The 19,632-nt window shown below is 40.5% G+C and overlaps 1 protein-coding gene across 1 annotated transcript; it reads right to left on the bottom strand.

Annotated features, from left to right (window-relative positions):
• Positions 1-240: 240 nt before the first annotated feature.
• Positions 241-14,010, bottom strand: LOC116676276 (CD5 antigen-like). Its single transcript, XM_032507502.1, has 9 exons — positions 13,937-14,010; positions 8,445-8,477; positions 8,083-8,367; positions 6,321-6,638; positions 5,939-6,226; positions 3,413-3,715; positions 3,019-3,327; positions 2,334-2,416; positions 241-1,570 (listed from the first exon to the last, which is right to left on the bottom strand). The coding sequence occupies exons 1-9, from the start codon at positions 13,995-13,997 to the stop codon at positions 1,460-1,462; spliced, it is 1,791 nt and encodes a 596-aa protein (XP_032363393.1). The 5' UTR covers positions 13,998-14,010; the 3' UTR covers positions 241-1,459.
• Positions 14,011-19,632: the final 5,622 nt, after the last annotated feature.

Genomic DNA, 19,632 nt, shown 5'->3' on the forward strand with positions numbered 1-19,632 from the left:
AGAACCTTGTAGTTTTCTCTTCTGTTGAATGCAAAGCGCTCACATTAAAAGAAAGCAAACACAACATTTTCACAAAATAAGAAAATTCAACACTAACAAGAGAAATTAGATAAGATGATACTTTATTCATCCCACAGCGGGGAAATTCCCTTGTTACAGCAACAATCAGCTCATTCAGAGTTTTATTTAGTTTAATTAAAGCGGTTTTATTTCATTGGAACATAATAGATGATAGTGAGTTAATAAGAAATCTTGATATGATATGAGATACATCGCGTAAAAAAAGTACAAAAATATAAAGTTAAAATCATGAATTAAAATATATATGTAAAACTGCTACATTTCAGTAATCATTCTACATAACTGTCATTGTATGAGTCCGGTACCACCGATATCTTATAAATAAGATCTAAACCCAGAACTTGTAACCCTCTTACCCTGAATTATACTTTTCATTTTGGCTTATGGCCTTTTTCTAACGCAGAATATGCTATATTTGGTGATATATAACCTAGCAAGCTAACATGACATGATACAGAGTTGCTTTAAAATCAGCATAGTATTCCTTTAAGTATGAAATTAAGCAATCCATTACAAAATCAAGTAAATTCCTGTACAAAAATAAACATTTGTTATAAAAAAAAGCATGACATTTGTTTAGAAAAAATACCGATTTGTACTTTGTTTGTGAGGTACATGACTTTAGTGCATTGTATTTCTTTAATCAATCACAAATGCTAACTGATTCTCAACTTGGCACCAGATTTGGTTCACCAACCCTGTATGTGCAGATCTCCAGCTGCAAGAAAAAAATCTTGTGGGGTGATTGTGTAAGCAGCTCATAACAACATTTGTTGTTAGGTTGTGAGGCTAGTAATTATTAATAAGTAAGTGAGATGGCAAAGTACAACCAAATTCTGCAAAAGAGGTAGCATTCTTCATTTTAAGCCAATCCCTGATGTTTTACTAACCCTCCCTAAATAGTTTACAATGTTAGCTATCTTAAACAGTTCATTATGTTTAATAGTATGGTCACATGATCAAAATATCCACCGCAGTCACGTGTTATGGTCACATGTTTAAAACGGGCAATGTGCGACAGTCTGTGTCGTTTTAGGAATCACTGGCAATCAACCTATTCTGTTGTTTAGGTATGAAGAAGGTGGCTCTAAGTTCTCTGTTTTCTCAGGATTTAATTCAAATGTCACTCAATTTAATTTGCTTTGAATATTGTAATACATAAATAAGAGGATTTTGTCAATGTTTCAAGTTTTTATTTAATATAGTTTTTCCAACATTGTTTCTAGTTTTGAATTGTAATTTCAAAGTCTCAGGCGTTTGTACGCTTTCAGTGGGAACCAATGGCCTTCGAGCTGTGAGCTTTATAGTATATAACGTAACATAATAATTTGTGCTCCTCTCACATCCATCTGGATGTGAGAGGAGCTCTTTGGAGGTGCTACTCTGTTCCTTCCTCTTCAGTTTGCCCTTCTTCTACTGCAGGAACACCCAGGTGATAATCATTTAGCTCAATGTCCTCCTGTGTGTCTGTCTGCCGTCCCCTGCTGGCCTGTAGAGATATGACAGAACACAGAGGTGACTTTCTGCATCACTCCAGTGGTTTCCAACCTCTTTCCTTAAGTGACCTTTTCTATAAACTATTGTTAAGTAGAAAGTCATATAACTGATTAGTGACTACTTTCTCAAGCATCTTGGAGTAGGTCAATGAGAGAAAATTAGTCTAAGAATATGTCAGGTTTTAAAGCTGTTTCTAGGTTCTACGTTTAAAGAGAAACCGAAAGAAGATGAGTGCAAGAGGGGATGAATTTTATCTCTAATCATTATAATTTTATCATTGAAGAAGATTATGAAGTCGTCACTACTAAATTTCAAGCTTTCGAGAGGCATTTCATAACATAACAAGGGGCATGAACAGTGTTTTAATTAAAGCAATGATCATCAGGTAAGTTATTAAAAATCTAGGTCACCGTGCCAACTGATATCATTGCGGCCATCACGGCCACTTTGTGCTACATGTTAAGGTTTATTTGGTAAAACGGTCATCAAGAAGAAATACCCCTCTAAAATGTAAAAGTAAATAATATTATTTAGTAACAATATTGCTTGTTTGTGGTGGTGATTTCCAAAATGCTGTGATCAATGTTGGTTCTTAAATGTCTGTCGCTAACGGTTATTTGGCTGTGTGAACGCTGTCATGATGTGTTTACATAATAGTTGGTTTAAAAGGTTGTCTTACACCCCTTAAAATTAAGAAGGCCATCAAACCCCGAGGTTGAGGACCAGTTGTCTAAACAACACGCATGTGTCCATACCTTATAGTAGAAGTAAAGAGCCACGTTCACCAGCAGCAAAGTCAGCAGCAGGACAACCGCTTTGATGATAAAAGGCCTCGAATCTGATCAAACCCATGGAGAGTTATCACACACAACATCATGAAATCCAACAAATCCCATTTAACACAAACTGTGGGGACCTGAAATCTAAAATCACTTTAACATGTACACGGATCGCTTACACCTATCACACTTATAAGTTAAAAAGTTAATTAGTATCCTCTGCTCAGCCTCTTTTTACCTGTGGCATGTAAACAAAGAGGTGTGACAAAGAGAGAGAGAGTGAAGAAGAGGGAGAGAGATAATATTGGCTAGTCTGATCATATTACCATTCTGATTAATAGCAGGTGGGTGAAACAATACATTAACAAGGAATATATGTTTAACTTTATCTAAAATATGAACCTAGCAGAGCTGCTGTCGGACAGCTTTAATAGTGTCTTGAGAAACAGCAATTTTAGATGGATTATTTCAGAAGCTATAAAAATCTAGTTCTGTTTCCTCTGTCAAGTTTATAACTGCAGTTTAGCAGTCTGACAGGCAGATAGGCAGGCAGACATGCATTTCGGTAGGCAGCTCACCAAGGCAGATAAGCAGTTATGCATTTTGGCAAGCAGGTATTTCGAAAGGCAGACAGGTATTTTGGTCATACATGATGTCATACCTGTGCCTTGTGTCACTGATGAGCTTGAACAGATGAGATTCAGGATAGAGGAATGGGAATATGACACTGCACACTCCCTCAAAGTAGATCCAAACTGAACACAGTCTGAGCTGATCATCCACACAGATCGGACTGAGGACTCTTTCTTCCATCCTACGGAAACAGGAGAAAGACAGCCCAGCTCTCTGCACGCAACAGCTCCTACCTCTGTGATCAAGCCAGAAACAATCACTGGTCTCCAGTCTCCCTGATGTTTCACCTCCAGTGACCCTGTACAACGACCGATTCCTCCCACCAACCTGACGGGTTCTGAATAGAAACAAGAGAGTTGTCTGCGAAAGAGTAAAGTAAATTTGAACAGAAATTAACCAAATCAAAGCTGCTCTTCTTCTACCTGAGCAGGTGAGTCCAACAGCTTTTCCAGATGAGCAGTTGTTTCTATCTGAGCCTGAGCTTCTACAGTCCAGGAGAGCACGCTCATTGCCACCACACTGGAACTCTTTGGTCCTCATTGGACCCTCCACTTCTCCAAAGAGCATCCCCTGGAGGACTGAAGGAGCCCCACAGCCAAGTTCCCTACAGACAACCTCTGCATCCTGCTGGTCAAAGTCAGCTTCACACACTGAGGACCACCTCTGGGTCTTCACCTCCAGTCTGCCTGAGCACAGACTGGTCCCATTTACCAACCTGACAGAGTCTGATAGATAGAGATGATAGAAGATAAATTAGAAAGCGATAAAAGACACCAAACAAAACAGTGTTGCCATAAAACAGTACAATGGCAACGTGAGTTTACCATTAAAAACAGAAAACATGGAGTCATGTGATCAGCTGGAGAGAGATAGCAGCTTAAAGTGTAGCTCTTGGCCCAACCTAACCAATTAATTGTGTTATATAGTTCCAACTCCGATATTCTATTATTGTGTGCTCGTCAGAGTTACTTAACACAGAACGGTTACAAGAGCAGAGCACAACGCAGCGATACTGATGCCATTGCAGAGGAACTACTGGAGGAACAGAAAACTACTTTCAACAAGTGGGAATCGAAAACGACAAAAGCTAACTGCGATTCATGCTCATTTAGCATCTCTGACTGCAAGCCTTGGCGCCGTCAGATCTGACGTGAACAATCTAAAAACTACCATGAAAAGAAACTGAAGTACCCTTGACAGCCATGGCCACGCTTTTCAAGTGCTGGAGGCGAAGCTGGCAGACACAGAGGACAGACACCAAATCTGCAATATCTGCATCGTCAGGTTAAAGGAGGGGGTGGAAGGCTCTAAAGGGAAAATGTTGACTTTGCATTACTACAGGATTTGCTATAGGCCGATACAGTTTATCTTATAGATTTTTATCATGCAATTGCATCCTCCTCAGCAAGCTCAAAAACAAAGGGAGTAGCCATTGTTGTCGAACGGATTCTCCCTCTTTAGCGTCATCAAATGTTTTTGATGACAATTTCTATAATACGCTCACCAATCAAATGCTGGAGTTAATGGACTATTCTTTTGTTGTTGGTGCGGACTTCAATGCTGTGTGGGACCTAAACATTGAACGGTCAAACATAAAGGCCTCTTGGGTTCAGGTTTAGGCTCCAAATGCTTTGAAATCATGGGCCAGCAGCTTGGGGTTTATGGACATTTGGCGTGCAGTTAATCTCACCTGTAAGGGTTATTCCTTTTTCTTAGGTAGACATCATTTTTTCTCCAGAAGAGACTTTCTTTTTGCATCCCCTCAGTTGTATTATTCTAAAGTGGTGTTACTTCCAATTGCATTATATGACCATAAAGGGGTTCTGAGCTCCACCACCCTTGGCCAATGTGTTGTTAGGTGGCGTTTTAATACTTATTTACTGAAAAATTAATCCTATAGACCCTTTGCAAACATGTGACAACGCCATTATAACAAATTTATAAAGTTTGTTGCAGAATTCCTGATATTTGCAGAAAATAATGTTGGCTTGGTAAACTACCATGGAAAGCAACTCTTGTAGTACTCTTGACAGCCATGGCCACGCTTTCCAAGTGATTTAATTTTTAAGTGTCACATCAATCAAGTCACAAAATCAGTTTTCTACCATCTTAAAAATATTTCTAAATTAAGGGGCTTACTGTCAAAAGAAGACTGAAAAATTGATTCACGCATATATAACAAGTAGATTAGATTCCTGTAACGGTCTGTTCACCGGCAGCCCGAAATCAGCTGTGCAGTGACTACAAAATACTACTTACTTCTTACTAAATATTACTGGAACAAAGAAGTTTGAACATATTACACCTGTATTTAGACTTGCACTGGCTCCCAGTAAAGGCTAGAATTTATTTTAAGATTCTACTCCTAGTATATAAAGCTCTCAATGGCCTTGCACCTCAGTATGCTCATTGGATATGAACCAGCGAGAACCCTCAGATCCACAGGCTGTGGTCTGTTAACCATCCCTCTCTGTAACTCGAGAGCAGGGGAGGTGGCTTTTTTGTATTTATGCCCCAATGATATGGAACACCCTGCCAGTGGAACTGAGAGAGGCATCCACACTGAACACTGAAAAAAGGCTAAAAACCTTTCTTTTTACAAAAGTCAATGAATACCTGAGTTTGTCGCTGCGTGTGTGTTTGTGCATGCGTGTTCAACACATTTTTTGTATATATTTTACTCTGTATAACCAAACAAAGTATTATTTTATGTTGCTTTTGCACGAAGCACGTTGTGTTACAATAACTTGTATGAGATGTGCTATAGAAATAATGTTTGTTTGATCGATATTTTGTTGAGCCACTGTCGCTGCTTAGCACCACTCAAGAATACTGGGATTTGTTTAAATAAATGCAAACAAGCCAGTGTTTTTATTCTATCCCAGTATAAATTACTCCACAGTGTTGTGGACATAGGTCTGGCAATGCAAGACTAAGGATGGGCTGACCTGAGCAGGTGAGATCCAGGATGTAGGAAGAGGAAAATGAGGCTGCACACTCCCTCAGACTAGATCCAGACTGAACACAGTCAGACCAGATCCTCCACACTGATATGATCGAGGACTGTTTTCTCTGTTCTACAGAAACAGCAGAGCCACAGTCCAACTCTCTGCAGGCAACAGCTGCTGTATTTGGGGTCCAGACAGAGTTAAAGTCAGACACTGGTCTCCATTCGCCCTGATGTTTCACCGTCAGTGTTCCTGCACAGCGGCTGACTCCCTTCAACCTGACTGGTTCTGAACACAAACAATAGTGTCATCAGTAAAAGAATAAAGTGAATTTCATTAGAACATAAATAAATGAATCAAATTAAAGCTGCTCCTCTTCAACCTGAGCAGGTGAGTCCAACAGCTTTTCCAGGTGAGCAGGTGACGTTTCCATCTGAGCCTAAACTTCCACAGTCCAGGAGAGCAGCCTCATTCCCTCCACACTGGAACTCTTTGGTCCTTATTGGAGCCTCCACTTCTCCATAGAGCGCCCCCTGGATGACTGAAGGATTCCCACAGCCAAGTTCCCTACAGACAACCTTTGCATCCTGCTGGTCAAAGTCAGCTTCACACACTGAGGACCATCTCTGGGGAGACTGATTATTCTTCACCTCCAGTCTGCCTGAGCACAGACTGGTCCCATTCACCAGCCTGACAGAGTCTGGAGAGGTGATAGAATATCAAATACAGAGACAAAAAAGGTACCAAACACCAAATAAAACAAATGATTCAAACTGGACTCAGCACAGTTCCAAAATAAGTTCATAATTAACAGCAAAACATATCCTTACATCTGCACAGAAATCCCATTTACATTTATACCATGATCTGGGGAGTACTCGATTCTGAATGGCTGCAGGGTATCTAAAAAAAAATGTTATAGGACACCTACAAGAGGAGTCCTATAACGATTGTAAAACATTTGTTTTTCAATGATTTAAAAATATTACTTGGCAAGTGACCAGGGTGTCAGCGGGTTAATGCCCTTAGGTGTCCATTGTCAGGTATTTATGAAATTCGGCGGAGGTAACCGTCCTCCCAATCGTCCATTACCTGACAATGAACACTTTGTTGGGCATTAACTGTTTCTTAATACACTCAATTTATTTCCATTTTTGAACACTTTACACTTCTTTTTAAACAATAATACGGTTTAATCATCTGAAGTTTTCTCTATTCTATTCCTTTTGGCTATGTACTCCACAATATTTTCTCTCCATACAGACAAGTTTAAAAGAGTTCACTATTTCTTGTTTGTCTGTAAACCAGAATAAAAATCTAGAAAATGAACCCTAAAATCTAAAAGAGATAAGGGCGGGACTCTCCTTTTAAGAAGGGTGAAGGAAGCCACGTGGGAGTTTGGATACTGTCAGGTCCCGAAGGAGTCCTTTCAGGCTGGTTGCTGGTTTGCCCAGGGGACAGACAGGTATGTTTCATATAAACAGATATGTATATTTATTTATGCATTCAGCTTTTAATATCCTAAGGGAGCAGCTCATCAGACTCCATTATGGCTGATGGAGACAGTCTGCTGCCATTCTAGCTAGTGCAGGTGTGTGTCAACCTGATTACATTACTTCCTTGATGTCACTGATGGGCTAGTCAGGATGAACAACAGTTCATTTTTAGGATAAAGGCTGACATCTGGCATGTGATTTTAGGCCCCAGCCGCTCTCTGTGTGTTGCCATTCTCAAAATGTCTTTGCTAGGGGAAACATGAAACTTTGAGCTAGCAAACCTGCAGCTAACTACTACTAGCCCACTGTATTTAGACACTCACTTGGAGGGCGACCAACCACAGTTTTGCCCAGCAGGACGCATAGTATATCATAGCCCTGCTTCTTCTTTAAGTCATACCTGGCTGCCTTCAATACAAAATAATATGACTAAGAAAACAAACTGAGCCTGTCACATTAACTTGTGACAGGCTGAAAATGGCAAGTTTAAAAAAAAAATTTGATCTGCAACAAGGCAGGCCTGCTTTATTCTTTTGGGGAATAATTGCAAAGATTTGCAAAGACTATGTTTACAGCATTTGCTAACTGGGATAATTTGCGATCATTTAGGGGGATTGCTGTCATAAGTAATGTTACTGATGGGCTTACCTGAGCAGGTGAGATCCAGGAGGTAGTAAGAGAAAGATGATGTTGCACACTCACTCAGAGCAGATCCTGACTCTACACAGTAAGACCTGATGTCCCACACAGATCTGTATGAGAAATCTTTTCTCTGTTCTACAGAAACAGCAGAGCCGCAGTCCAACTCTCTGCAGGCAACAGCTGCTGTCCTCAGGGTCCAGACAGAGTCCAAGTCATTCACTGGCCTCCATTCTTCATGATGTTTCAGCTGCAGTGTTCCTGTGCAGCGACCTCCCTCCAACCTGACAGACTCTGAACAGAAAGAAGAAAGTCATCGGTAAAATCGGCTGAGTCTGCCAAAATGATTCTTAATTTTTTTCTCTATTTACCTTCTGAGTTGTGTTTTCCTTCAGTCTGGAGTTCTGAGAAGAAAGTCAGAAGGTAAACATGTATAAAGCAGCACATTTGGATCACAGCTGTGGACAGAACAAACTTTCACAGGTTGTTCTGTAGAGAATCTTCTAGCGGCTCAAAAACACCTCAGTAAACTACTGTTTGGGAAGAATGTAAAGCCCTTGCAAAGTGGAAAAATGCAAGTGTTTATTTCCTATGTTAATTTTTCATTTATCTCTTGTCATATGGCAAATATATGTTAAAAATAAAACTAAAAAACACTGTTGTCATCCTGTGAAATGGTTTCAAATGTCCAATTACATCATCCTGCACTCGAGGGCGTTTACTAAATTAATGTCCAATTAAAATGTATATTAGTTTTTATGTCCCTCGACCATGACTACAAATCCTGCCTGATCTGGGTCAACAGCGAGCTAGCTAACAACAGCAGTGACAGAGGTTGTGACAGCGTTGAAACGCGCACACACACACACACACACACACACACACACATTTACGTTATACCATTCACACACTGTTGCGGCTGCTGACAATGTGGCTGAGCTCTAAGTCAATCATGGGAGACTTTGCTGATTTTCCCGGCTCTGTGCCAACGTAGCACGGCATGCTACATGCAGATGAACGGAGCTACAGCTAGATGACAAGGACCAGGTGAATGGGTGAGCAGGCAGAATGGGGGGAAGCACAGTTATTCTGCATGTACAGCCGGCTCTGCTGTCACTATGTTCATCCACTTGTCAATCCAATCATCTGAAGTTTGCTAAAGTGTGTTTCCATCCCACAACTTTAAAGCGAATAAAAACCTGAGCTTAATGACGTCACATGTTGTTTTGTGGTCAAATTGGTATAAGGAATAGATTTGAGACATTTTAAGGTGTCCATTTATTTTCACACTGAATCGCACAACATTGAAGCTAATATTTGCTAACAAAGTTTGCTAGCCAAAATGGATTGTGGTGTCCACCTATAAATGATTATTACCGTAAGTTGTAATAGTGCTTATGTGCCGGCTGATAGCGACATGTCAAGCTATAATAAGACAAGCATGACGCTATCAAAACAATATGGCTTGATACAGAGCCGTTTGAAAATCAGCAAAGTTTTTCCTTTCATCTTTTATCATTCAGATTTATCAGAAACAAAAACGGCACCCTGCACACCACATCCCCCGAGTCATCAAGAAGAAGGGAAGCATGTAGGTGTATCACGCCCAGAGGGGGGCCAGGTGTAGGACAACTGACACACATCTGTGTTAATCATATCCACAAGACAGAACCGTATGAACAGACATGTTGGATGGAATAAAAAGAGCACTGATTGGAAAGTTTGATTTATCTTCTGATTGGATGGTTAGCGGGCAACGTGCTAATTGGCTTGTCCGCTCAGGCCTAGTCTCACTTTGCCAGAACATCCACATGCTGCGGAGCGGAGGACGGTCTGGCCACTCCACATAGCCTTGCGGGATGGGAGAAAAATGTGTTTGTTTATACCAATGTGCTGAAATGTTTGGGGAGGAGCTGCCCAGCAACAGGCTGTATTTGTAGCATTGATGATGTCATCATTGACATCGCCTGTCAGAAGTCAGAACCAAGGAAGGGGGGTGTCTTGTATAGTGATTAGTCATGTTTGCTTTATGCATTTGAGGGGAAACTGGGGGGAGGTAGCATACCTCAGAAAAGTGTTCTTCTAGAGAAGATAATATCTACTTTAACTTCCGGGGGTGCGGCTCTGTAGCGACCAGGGGCCTGTTGCACGAAACTAGGATAAGGGATTAAGCCGGGATATTCAAGTTATCCTGGATGAATTTAGCTTGGACTTGGTTGCACGAAACCAGATTGAATTAAGCCCAGCCAAGTTACCATGGAGATTTATTCTTTGCGGCTAGCCTGGTCCAGAGCAGGCTAACAGCCAGGCTAAGATTAATCCTGGAGTCTCATGTGTCAAATCAGCTGCGGCTCTGATCCGAAATAAACGTGTTTAACAGTTATTGCGTTGTCTTCTGCATGTGTTCTGCTTTATTTTTATTAACATGCATTAGCCTACTTTTCACTTTTGTTTTCGCGAGTTTGATTTAAACCCTACTACAGTTGTTTAGATGTTAGAAATGGTTGCACTGGCACCCTGATGCGGAGTGGGACTTTTCCCGGTGGGACGGTACTATGTCGAGGCTGCCTGGCGTGCGGCCGCTGCCCGGTGGCCGGTGGCCGCCGCTGCCCGGTGGCTGCTGCCCGGTGGCCGCCGCTGCCCGGTTGGCTGCTGCCCGGTGGCCGCCGCTGCCCGGTGGCTGCTGCCCGGTGCCCGTGGCCGGTGGCTATTGCCTGCCAGCAGACCTGCGAGTTGTGTCAGTGTCCACTCTCTCTGTAAAAGTAGAGATGAGCGCGCAGCGCACTCCTTAATAAGTGGGCCTATTGTTTTTTGTTATAGCTTACATTAGTTTCATAACCTTCCTAATAAGTCTCACATCACCGGACTAAGAACGTGGCCTATATACAGCACGTATGTAGTGGAGTTATCATTCATCACACCGGGAACACCACAATGCTTCTTCATCTTTTTATTTTGGTGCGGTCACTTGTCAGAAGAATAAAAAAACATGAATATTGTTTTACATATGCTCACAGCGTGTATTGAAGTCATTTACTTTTTTTTCTAGTTGTGGTCCCTTTCTGATTGTTCTGTATGAACATTAATTGTACAAAGAATTAGATATAGCTTATAGAGATTTGTGCATGGTTGTAAAACATGTTCTCACGTTGTGAATAAGGGTTTGAAATTCCGTAGTGTCCGTAGGGTCCATTTCCCGAGGAACATTAATTCCCTCTGCTCTCTTTTGAGGCAAAGTAGATATTTTTAAACCCCCACACATTCAGTAGGGTCCGCTATGTTGGGCTTTTTTTCTCCGTTTGATAAGAGCCGTATTTCCCTTTTTCCATATTCTTCCCTCCTCGTTATTTTCCATTAGAAGCTGCTGCTCATTGGGTGAAACATTTGGCGCATGCGTCTTCTCATCTCTGCATCAGTAAATCTGTGATCAATACCGTGGTCTATTTGAGAAAGCCGTGAACGTGCACTTATCCTGGCTATCTCCACCTGGCCATCCTGGCTCAGCAAACGTGCAACCGATTAAGCCGCGATGAGCAGGTCACACTAAGTCAAGCTGCGCTTTTTCACTTATCCTGGATATCTTTATTCTACTTTCGTGCAACAGGTCCCTGGTCTTGTGCTACTGTCGCCTTTGTTTTCTATTAAGTGTTTTTCTTCTGTTTAAGTGTCTTTTCGTTTGTTTGTTAGCAACACGAACGTGTGCTTGTGACGGCATTGCCTATTGATATTGAGCAAGTTGATGACACCTCATCTGCCAGGTACTGCGGGCAAACAATAGCCTCAAACAATGGTATCAAGCCTACACTTAGCTGGCTGCTGTTGGCTCTGATGATTATTAGTGATCTTTTAGTTCCATGCACCGCAACACAATGGGAATATGGACTACAATGTACAGTATATACTCCAGAGATACATTGTTGTTTTTCCAACTATTCCAGTCTACACCCCCGGATCATCTGCCGGCTGTGATCCGAGCCACACGGGCGTAGCAAAAGCGAGGAAGGCGGGGAGGCGTCAGAGAGCATCTTCGCCGGCGAGAAAGTAAACCAACACTACCTCAATAATCCTGAGCAACACGCGGTCCAAAGGAACTGCTTTGAATTTCAGAAATCAAACTTTATTGTGTTTACTGAGATCTGGCTTCACAGAGTCCCTGATTCTGTGCTTAATCTGGACGGTCACTCGCTTGTGCGAGTCGACCGCCCCTCATGAACGTCCAGCATGAGGATTGTAGGGGGCTTGTGCATTGATATGAGTGACAAAGGGTGCAGACAGTATACAGTAAGAAGCACCATGTGCAGCTCTGATATAAATAGTAGACTGCTCTGTATACCCCTATACTATATTATATAGCTTTTTTCACCCAGCATGTTTCCTTGGATTAGGGTGGCACCTAAATCATGGTTGCAGTTATCCCAATGGTCGTGCTCCGCGACCTGCTATGCCCCGTTACACCTTACTACGCTCTGGAGTGCCCTGCTACGCCCTGCTGTGTCATTCTACTCCCTGCTATGTCCTAATACGCCCTGCTATGCTGTGCTGTACCCTGCTACGTCCTGTAATACCCTGCTATGCCATGAACTACTACAACTACTATTTCTAGTCATAGTTCCGTTATCTTTATTGTGACTATTATTGCCACTGTTCATCACACCCCCAACCGGCACCGTCAGACACCGTCTACCAAGAGCCTGGATCTGTCTGAGGTTTCTTCCTAAAAGGATTTTCTTTTTTCTCATCACCAAGGTTTCTTCCTAAAAGGAAGTTTTTCCCCGCCACTGTCACACTAAATGCTTGCTCTTGGAGGGATTGCTAGAATTTTTGGGAGACCACACTACCTCCCAGTATTATCATATATCGTATTATCAGATGTCATAGTTGCTGTTTATTGAAATGCCTTGAGAAATGTTCCGGGTCCCAGCTTAGGACAGAGGTAGAATCAGTGGAAATGAATATGTACTTTTTGGAATTTTGCCGGTCTATCTTTGACACTGTGGCTACGATACCACACACTTCCAGTTAGAGCAAGTCTAGAGAAAACTATAATTTACAGACACCCAACAATTCCCCCACTTAGTACGGCGGTGACGAGAAAAAACTTCCTTTGAACAGGCAGAAACCTCAAACAGAATATAAGTGTTTATAACAGCAACATAAACACTTTTGAGTTGAACTAACTAACGTACAGTATTATGTCATTGTTAAATCTCTTATAAGCTTCTTTGTTGCTTTGCTAGGAATAATGCTTACTCTATTATGTAATATACAGTTACAGCAACTATTCCAGTTGCAGTAACCGGATCTAAAGCCAGAACAATGCCTTATTAAGGTTAACAACTCCTTTAATATGCACTTGTGTTGTGTGTGTGAAAAAATCCAGCAGGATAGCTGGCTAACAACATCATCTTTGAGACGTTAGCCTCAGGTCCTGGTGAGTCTTAGTAGTGGTAGAAATTAACTGAAAGATCAATGCATGCCATCTTATCGGACATTGACTACAGCTGGCTTTTGCAATTGCAGACATTAAGCGATGCTCAAGTTTCAATGAACAATACATGGTTATTACTAAACATGCACAATTTCTGTACTTTTAATGTTTACAGTATTATCTTTAATAACTTCCTGTTGGTGAAATCAAACATTGTACCCATATGTATTAGTGCCTTGTCACATGTTAAGGCACTAATTACCTTGGGAGAGACATCCCAATGTCCCCAGTATGGACGCTTGTGTTCATGTGTGCGTGCATGCATGTGCGAGTCCTACCTATCAATAGTGGGTAGATTTCCTCTTTTCTAAAATGTCTTTGAGTGTTGTAAAAAGCACTTTATAAATAAAATGCATTATTATTATTCCTTGTTACCTGAGCTCCACAGCAGCAGCAGCAGCAGCACCAACAGGTGACCCTTGTCCATGTGGACCATCTCTCTGCGTTGCCGTCTGTCTTCTCTGATAATCCTGTGTGCAGTCCTCAGTGTACATCTGCATACAAAAAGAGGTGGAGCTTTACTGTGATGTATAATGTTGTGGTATTTAGTTTGACAGGAAGTGCATTTCTGTGAAGCTGAGAAAATTGACAGGTCTGTGGTTTCTGTCTACAGCAGCTGAGATGCTCCTATCCGATAAATGCTGTCAGAGTTTAATTATTATTGAAGGTATTCAATGTGTTAACATCAGCAGAGTCACCTGACTCACAGCTGCCAACAACAATTATATTGGTTATTGATTAATCTATTGTTTACGAGTAATACTACTGCAGTCCCAGTTCAAAACATGGCTGTTGGGAACATGCCGATTGCTCGGCCTGTCACATGATTGTTTTTATTCTAATGGGACAAGTGACGGGAACACAGATTATAAGCAATTATTTTGCCCCCTAGTCACTAATGTGAATATTGGACCCACTCTACACATGCTACACATCTCCAGAATATCCTTGACATTAAATTACATTAAAAAGGCGTTTTTCAGACACGCCACCGGAAATTTAATTTTGTTTGAGACCTGTTTCTGTCTCAGTACCAAACAACACAGAGAAGCTAATGTGAGCTAACATTTGTGAATGCCTTAACAAAACGTATATTCCTAATGCTAAATATGGCTGTTAGCTGTGTAAGTATCTAATGTTAGCAAAAGAAAATGTTAATAATATTTATATTGTGGGGGGCGTGTTGCATTCGCTTTGCCGCACCATTTGACTCTCGTTCAAATGGGGTGACTCTGCTACTAATCATTCATTGTCCTGTTGGAGACATTACTGGGAGAATTAAATGTTTAAAATATCAACTGAAAAAAAACACTTTTATTAATTAGTTTTTTTAATGTGTGCATGCCAACGTGGTGATCCCTCATATGGACTTTATTTCCTGCAGTCCAACCCTTCTGCATTCATCACTAACAACATGAGATTACATTTATTAAATACCAAATAATATTATTCTGCTTTCCCGGCAGTTTGTTCTTAAATTTAGTGAAATGACTGCACCAAGCAGAACATGCATAATCTACACAACACATCAATGATGACATGCAAAGATTCTTATGTCTTAGTTACTCAGAGTTGGGGGTTTTTAGCCGCAGATTATCTGGAGAGTGACTATGCCAATAGTGTTTCTAAATCACTTCTCTGAGATACAAATTCATCTGGATTACAAGAGACTTTCAAAGTATTTGATCTCAAAGGTTTCTTCTTAGTTCCAAACAGGTTTGACTTAGTTTTACCCAAATGTATTTAAAGATTGTTATCTAGCCACTTTCTAACACCTTACTAAGAATGTTATCATCAAATTGTGTAATACGGATGTGTAACTACTCCCACTCTGTAATGTTTCTTGTATTTTGCCCTGTAAAGCACTTTGTGACTTATGTCTGTGAAAAGTTCTTTATGAATACATTTTACTTACTTACTTTGACTGAACATAACATTAGAATTAGGCCTGCCACTCTAAAAACACAAACTCGCATGCAGGCAGTGATATAGTTCCTCTTTGTTTCACCTGCTAGTGGTTTGAGGTATTTGTTTGCGGTGTGAAAATGTTCTCACATTAAAAAAATTCATACAATTTTTTATGTGCAGGTCATTTTTGTATTGAGATCTATGTTTCAAAATAATCTGCTGACAGGGATTGGAGGACCCAAATGCAGAGAGGAGCTGGCACGCGGAAGAGGTTGCAAAAAGGTTTATTTTAACAAAAGGGCAAAAGAGAGTCCAAGCAAAAAGACAAAGTCCAAGGAAAAGGGAAAAACAAAAAACGAAGCTCAGGGGCTGGCAAAAACCCTCTTGGGAAGGTAAACTGTGGGGGAATAATGGGCTGGAGAAAGAGAGCCTGGAACGCTGACTTCCACACGAACAAGACAAAAGGATCTGACAAGAGACAGGCAAAGCACAATCATTAAATGTACAAGGTAATGAGGAAACGAGAGGCAGGTGGCAAGAGGGCAGGGGAGCAGGTGGAAAACATCAGGTCATCACAAGAGCGGGAAGACACAGGATGTAAAACTAAAGCCAAGACGAGACAAAAACCCAACTTCAAAATATAGCAGGAAACAGAACATACAGACACTCAGGGGAACACAGGACCAACCACACAAGACCAGGGAGAGAAGATACAAACACCAGACAGGACCAAAAGAGGAAACGAATCCAAAGCAAAAACCTCAAACCACAACCTCTGTAATACAAAAACATTTACAGTAAATGATGGCTGTCAATTTACAGCAGGGTTTTAACAGTATTAACCTGTTATTGTTAAATTAAGCACTTTACTAGCAATACAAAAACAATTGTAAAACTTCTCCTCTCACCAGAGTGAAAACCTGAGGCACACAAGCACAACTATTGATATAGGGTTGAGGTTTGGTTCCAGTTTAGGTAGGGGTGAACAGATCTCCACAGGGAAACTTACCTCGATACCGAAGGGGCAGTCTCTACCTGACAAGGGAGCAATGAACCAGGGGAAGTTTCTTAGAGACAGTCTTTAGGGGAATGTTGTTGGAGGAAAGCCAAGCGTTCTGACCTCGTTCGTACACAGGATGCCCGATGGTGATCAGCTATGTGCCGGTTACCCTGGGTGTCCTTCCAGACCATTCAGCGTCATTGCTTTGGGGGACCAGAAAAAGGGAACCTCAACAGTTGTGAGTTGTGTGAGAGGGAATGACACCTTACTGAAGGCCCTGAATAAGTGTTTGTAAGTTTGTAAAGCCCAGAAAGTATTGAAGCTGCTTACTGGAACTAGGGACCAGCTTCTCTGCCACTGTTTTATTTTATCTTGATCCAACGTCATTAGATGACTAGTTTCTGATGTAAACAGGCAGCACGGTTGGGTTGAGGGAAAATACATATTCTTATTAATGCTGACATGTCTGATGAGCTATTAACCAGTTGTTTAAATGTTTTTGAACAGAGTGTATCTGGTGAGTTCTCTGATGTTCTGAGGGACAGAGTTCCACTCCCGTGCTGCTATGACTGAAAAGGCACTCTGACTAAATGCACTTTTCTGCAGAGGAACAACACAGTCTCCTCAGGCCGACCCTTGTGTTACTCTCTGCGTGGTGTTCCTGATGGTTACAAACTGACTGAGAGGAGGAGATGACAGACCATGGATGATTTTGTATAACAGACAGAGGTTTGAATATTTGATGACATTTTCCCAACTTAAAAGCTTATGCTTTTGTAAAATGGCACAATGGTGATATCTTGATGGTTTTTTATCCAGAATTTTGATTGTCTGTTTGTAAAGTGACTAAAGATTTTAGTGTTGTTTTGTTTGCCTGTGACCAGGTTGTAAGACAGTAAATGATGTGAGACAGAACCATACTGGACATGAACATTTAAGCTGCCTGAAGTGACAAGTGTGATCTTATGAACCGGGAATTTGCGTTATTAAATTTGACTCGATTGCAGACCTTTTTTATCTGTAATTTAAAAGTTAGTTTAGAGTCTATTAAGATGCCTAGGTATTTGAATTCTGACACAACTTTCATTTTTTCCCCTGTCACATAAATATCTGCCTGATTATTTGCAATGTTTGATTTAGAAAAATACATTGAAACTGTTTTATTTGCCTCAAGTTTTAAGGAGGATTAATTTAGCCATTCAGAGACATGGGCCATAGACTGTGTAAGTTTTTCAGCAACTTGTTTTGTGTTTTTACCATTGGTAAAGTTGAGAAATGATTGTTTTGTCCGCGTAAATCTGAATATAGACGTCTGGACAAACTGAAGGGAGGTTGTTTATATAAAGTTAAAATAGCAGAGGCCCCAAAATAGAACCTTGAGGTACCCCTGTGGATATGGCGAGGGGCGGCGAGTGGTAATCACTAATCCTGACAGACTGTGAACGATTTGATAGATATGATTCTATCCATTTTATTGCATCTGAGGAGAAGTTCAATTTTCTTAGTTTGGTTAATAATATTTTATGAGTTACAGTGTCAAAGGCTTTTTTTAGATCGAGAAACAACTCCAAACACCCCACCGTTATCCAGTAAATGTTTGATATTTTCTATGAAAAAACAATTTCAGTTTCCGTGGAGTGTTGAGTTCTGAAACCAAATTGCATTGAATGAAGGGAAAATGTAGTGGTATTCAGATATGTTATTATTTGATGGGAAATTAGTTTCTCTGTGACTTTTGACACTGTAGGTATGATGCTGATTGGTCTGTAATTGTTCACTGACAATGGATCTCCAACAGCTGACTTCCACACACTTGGAAATACTGCCTCAATAATGGAGAGATTGACAATTTTGGTTACTGGTGTTAATAATGTGAAATTGAGTTATTTCAGCATGCACATATCTATGCCAAATATGTCTCTAGTTCTGGAAGCTTTTAGTGTTGTTATTGTCTGTAAGACTTTGGATTCTGTGACTGTGCCTAAGCTGAAAATTGGCTCTGAATTATTTATTGGGAAACTATTTAGAATGTTAGATGGAAAGCTTTGGGCAATGCTTTGAGCAATAAGTGGATACAGATTCAATAAAAAACAAAAAATTGAAGGCATCTGCAACTTTAATTGTGTTATTGGTAATTTGTCCATTTATCTTAATTTCTAAAAGTTGTTTCTTTTTTGTGTCCTGTTTTACAAGTTTTTTCAGTTGGTTCTAAATTGTTTTAGAATACCGGACTATCCCTCCAGGGTTCCTGTAAAAAGGGACCAAACTGCTCCGATTTGTGTGTTTTTTTAAGCAATTATTCAGTTTTATTGTGGATGTTCACTGGTTCATTTACATATTAGTAGGCTATTGTTACTAAAGTTTCCCAGACAATTCAAAAGACATGACATGGCATAATGCCTGCCACTCTAAAAACACATGCATGCAGGCGGTGCAAATAGTTCCTCTTTGTTTCATCCGTTAGTGGTTTGAGGTATTTGTTTGCAAAGTTTGAAAACATTTTCATATTTACAAAACTGTGTACTCTTTATGTGCAAGTCATTTTGTACTAGTGTATATATAGTGTCAGAATAATGGGTCTCACACAAAGTACATACAGTATGAGCGTCTTTTGTTATCCCCATATAATGAGATTTTATAATCCTCCATGTGTTTTCTGAACTACTTATTCTGTTCATGGTTACAGGCACATTTACATCAGGACTCAGAAAATGTTGTTGATATATACTAATAATGTTACAATTAAGTTGTTGTTTCAGGTAACGGGACTAGAGAAAATAAAAATGAACATCAATTTATCATGACATTTCTTGTCTTCATGTCCAGTAAACAAAGTTTGATAATGTCAGATAACATGTAAAGTTAAACTGTCAAACCTTCACTACAGTCAAATCTCAATCAATATTACTATCAAATGTCAATGATCAGTTATTCATTTATAGTGATTCAATATATTTTTAAACAGACTTCCAGAGTTCACAATTCAGGATAAATCAAACATGATCATTAAGAGGAAGACGATGGCTCAAAGAGGGGGTTCAAGAGCGCTCCCTGTCTGTGGAAGTTTCGAATTGTCGCAAACTGAAAACATTTTTTCACGAGCCATCCCCAGGTGCGTTTCCCCGGCTTCAGGTATGAGCTCTGAGTATCACAGACCCGTCCG

The sequence above is a fragment of the Etheostoma spectabile genome, chromosome 3 (assembly GCF_008692095.1).
Source record: "Etheostoma spectabile isolate EspeVRDwgs_2016 chromosome 3, UIUC_Espe_1.0, whole genome shotgun sequence".
NCBI lineage: Eukaryota > Metazoa > Chordata > Actinopteri > Perciformes > Percidae > Etheostoma > Etheostoma spectabile.

Bases quoted from the DNA above. Each gene is read 5' to 3' on its own strand.
- LOC116676276 (XM_032507502.1), bottom strand. From the start codon at position 13,997: ATGGTCCACATGGACAAGGGTCACCTGTTGGTGCTGCTGCTGCTGCTG. The intron at 8,368-8,444 runs GTAAATAGAGAA...CTTTCTGTTCAG, and splicing joins AGGAAAACACAACTCAGAAG to AGTCTGTCAGGTTGGAGGGA. The intron at 3,716-5,938 runs GTCAGCCCATCC...TCTATCTATCAG, and splicing joins CCTGGATCTCACCTGCTCAG to ACTCTGTCAGGTTGGTAAAT.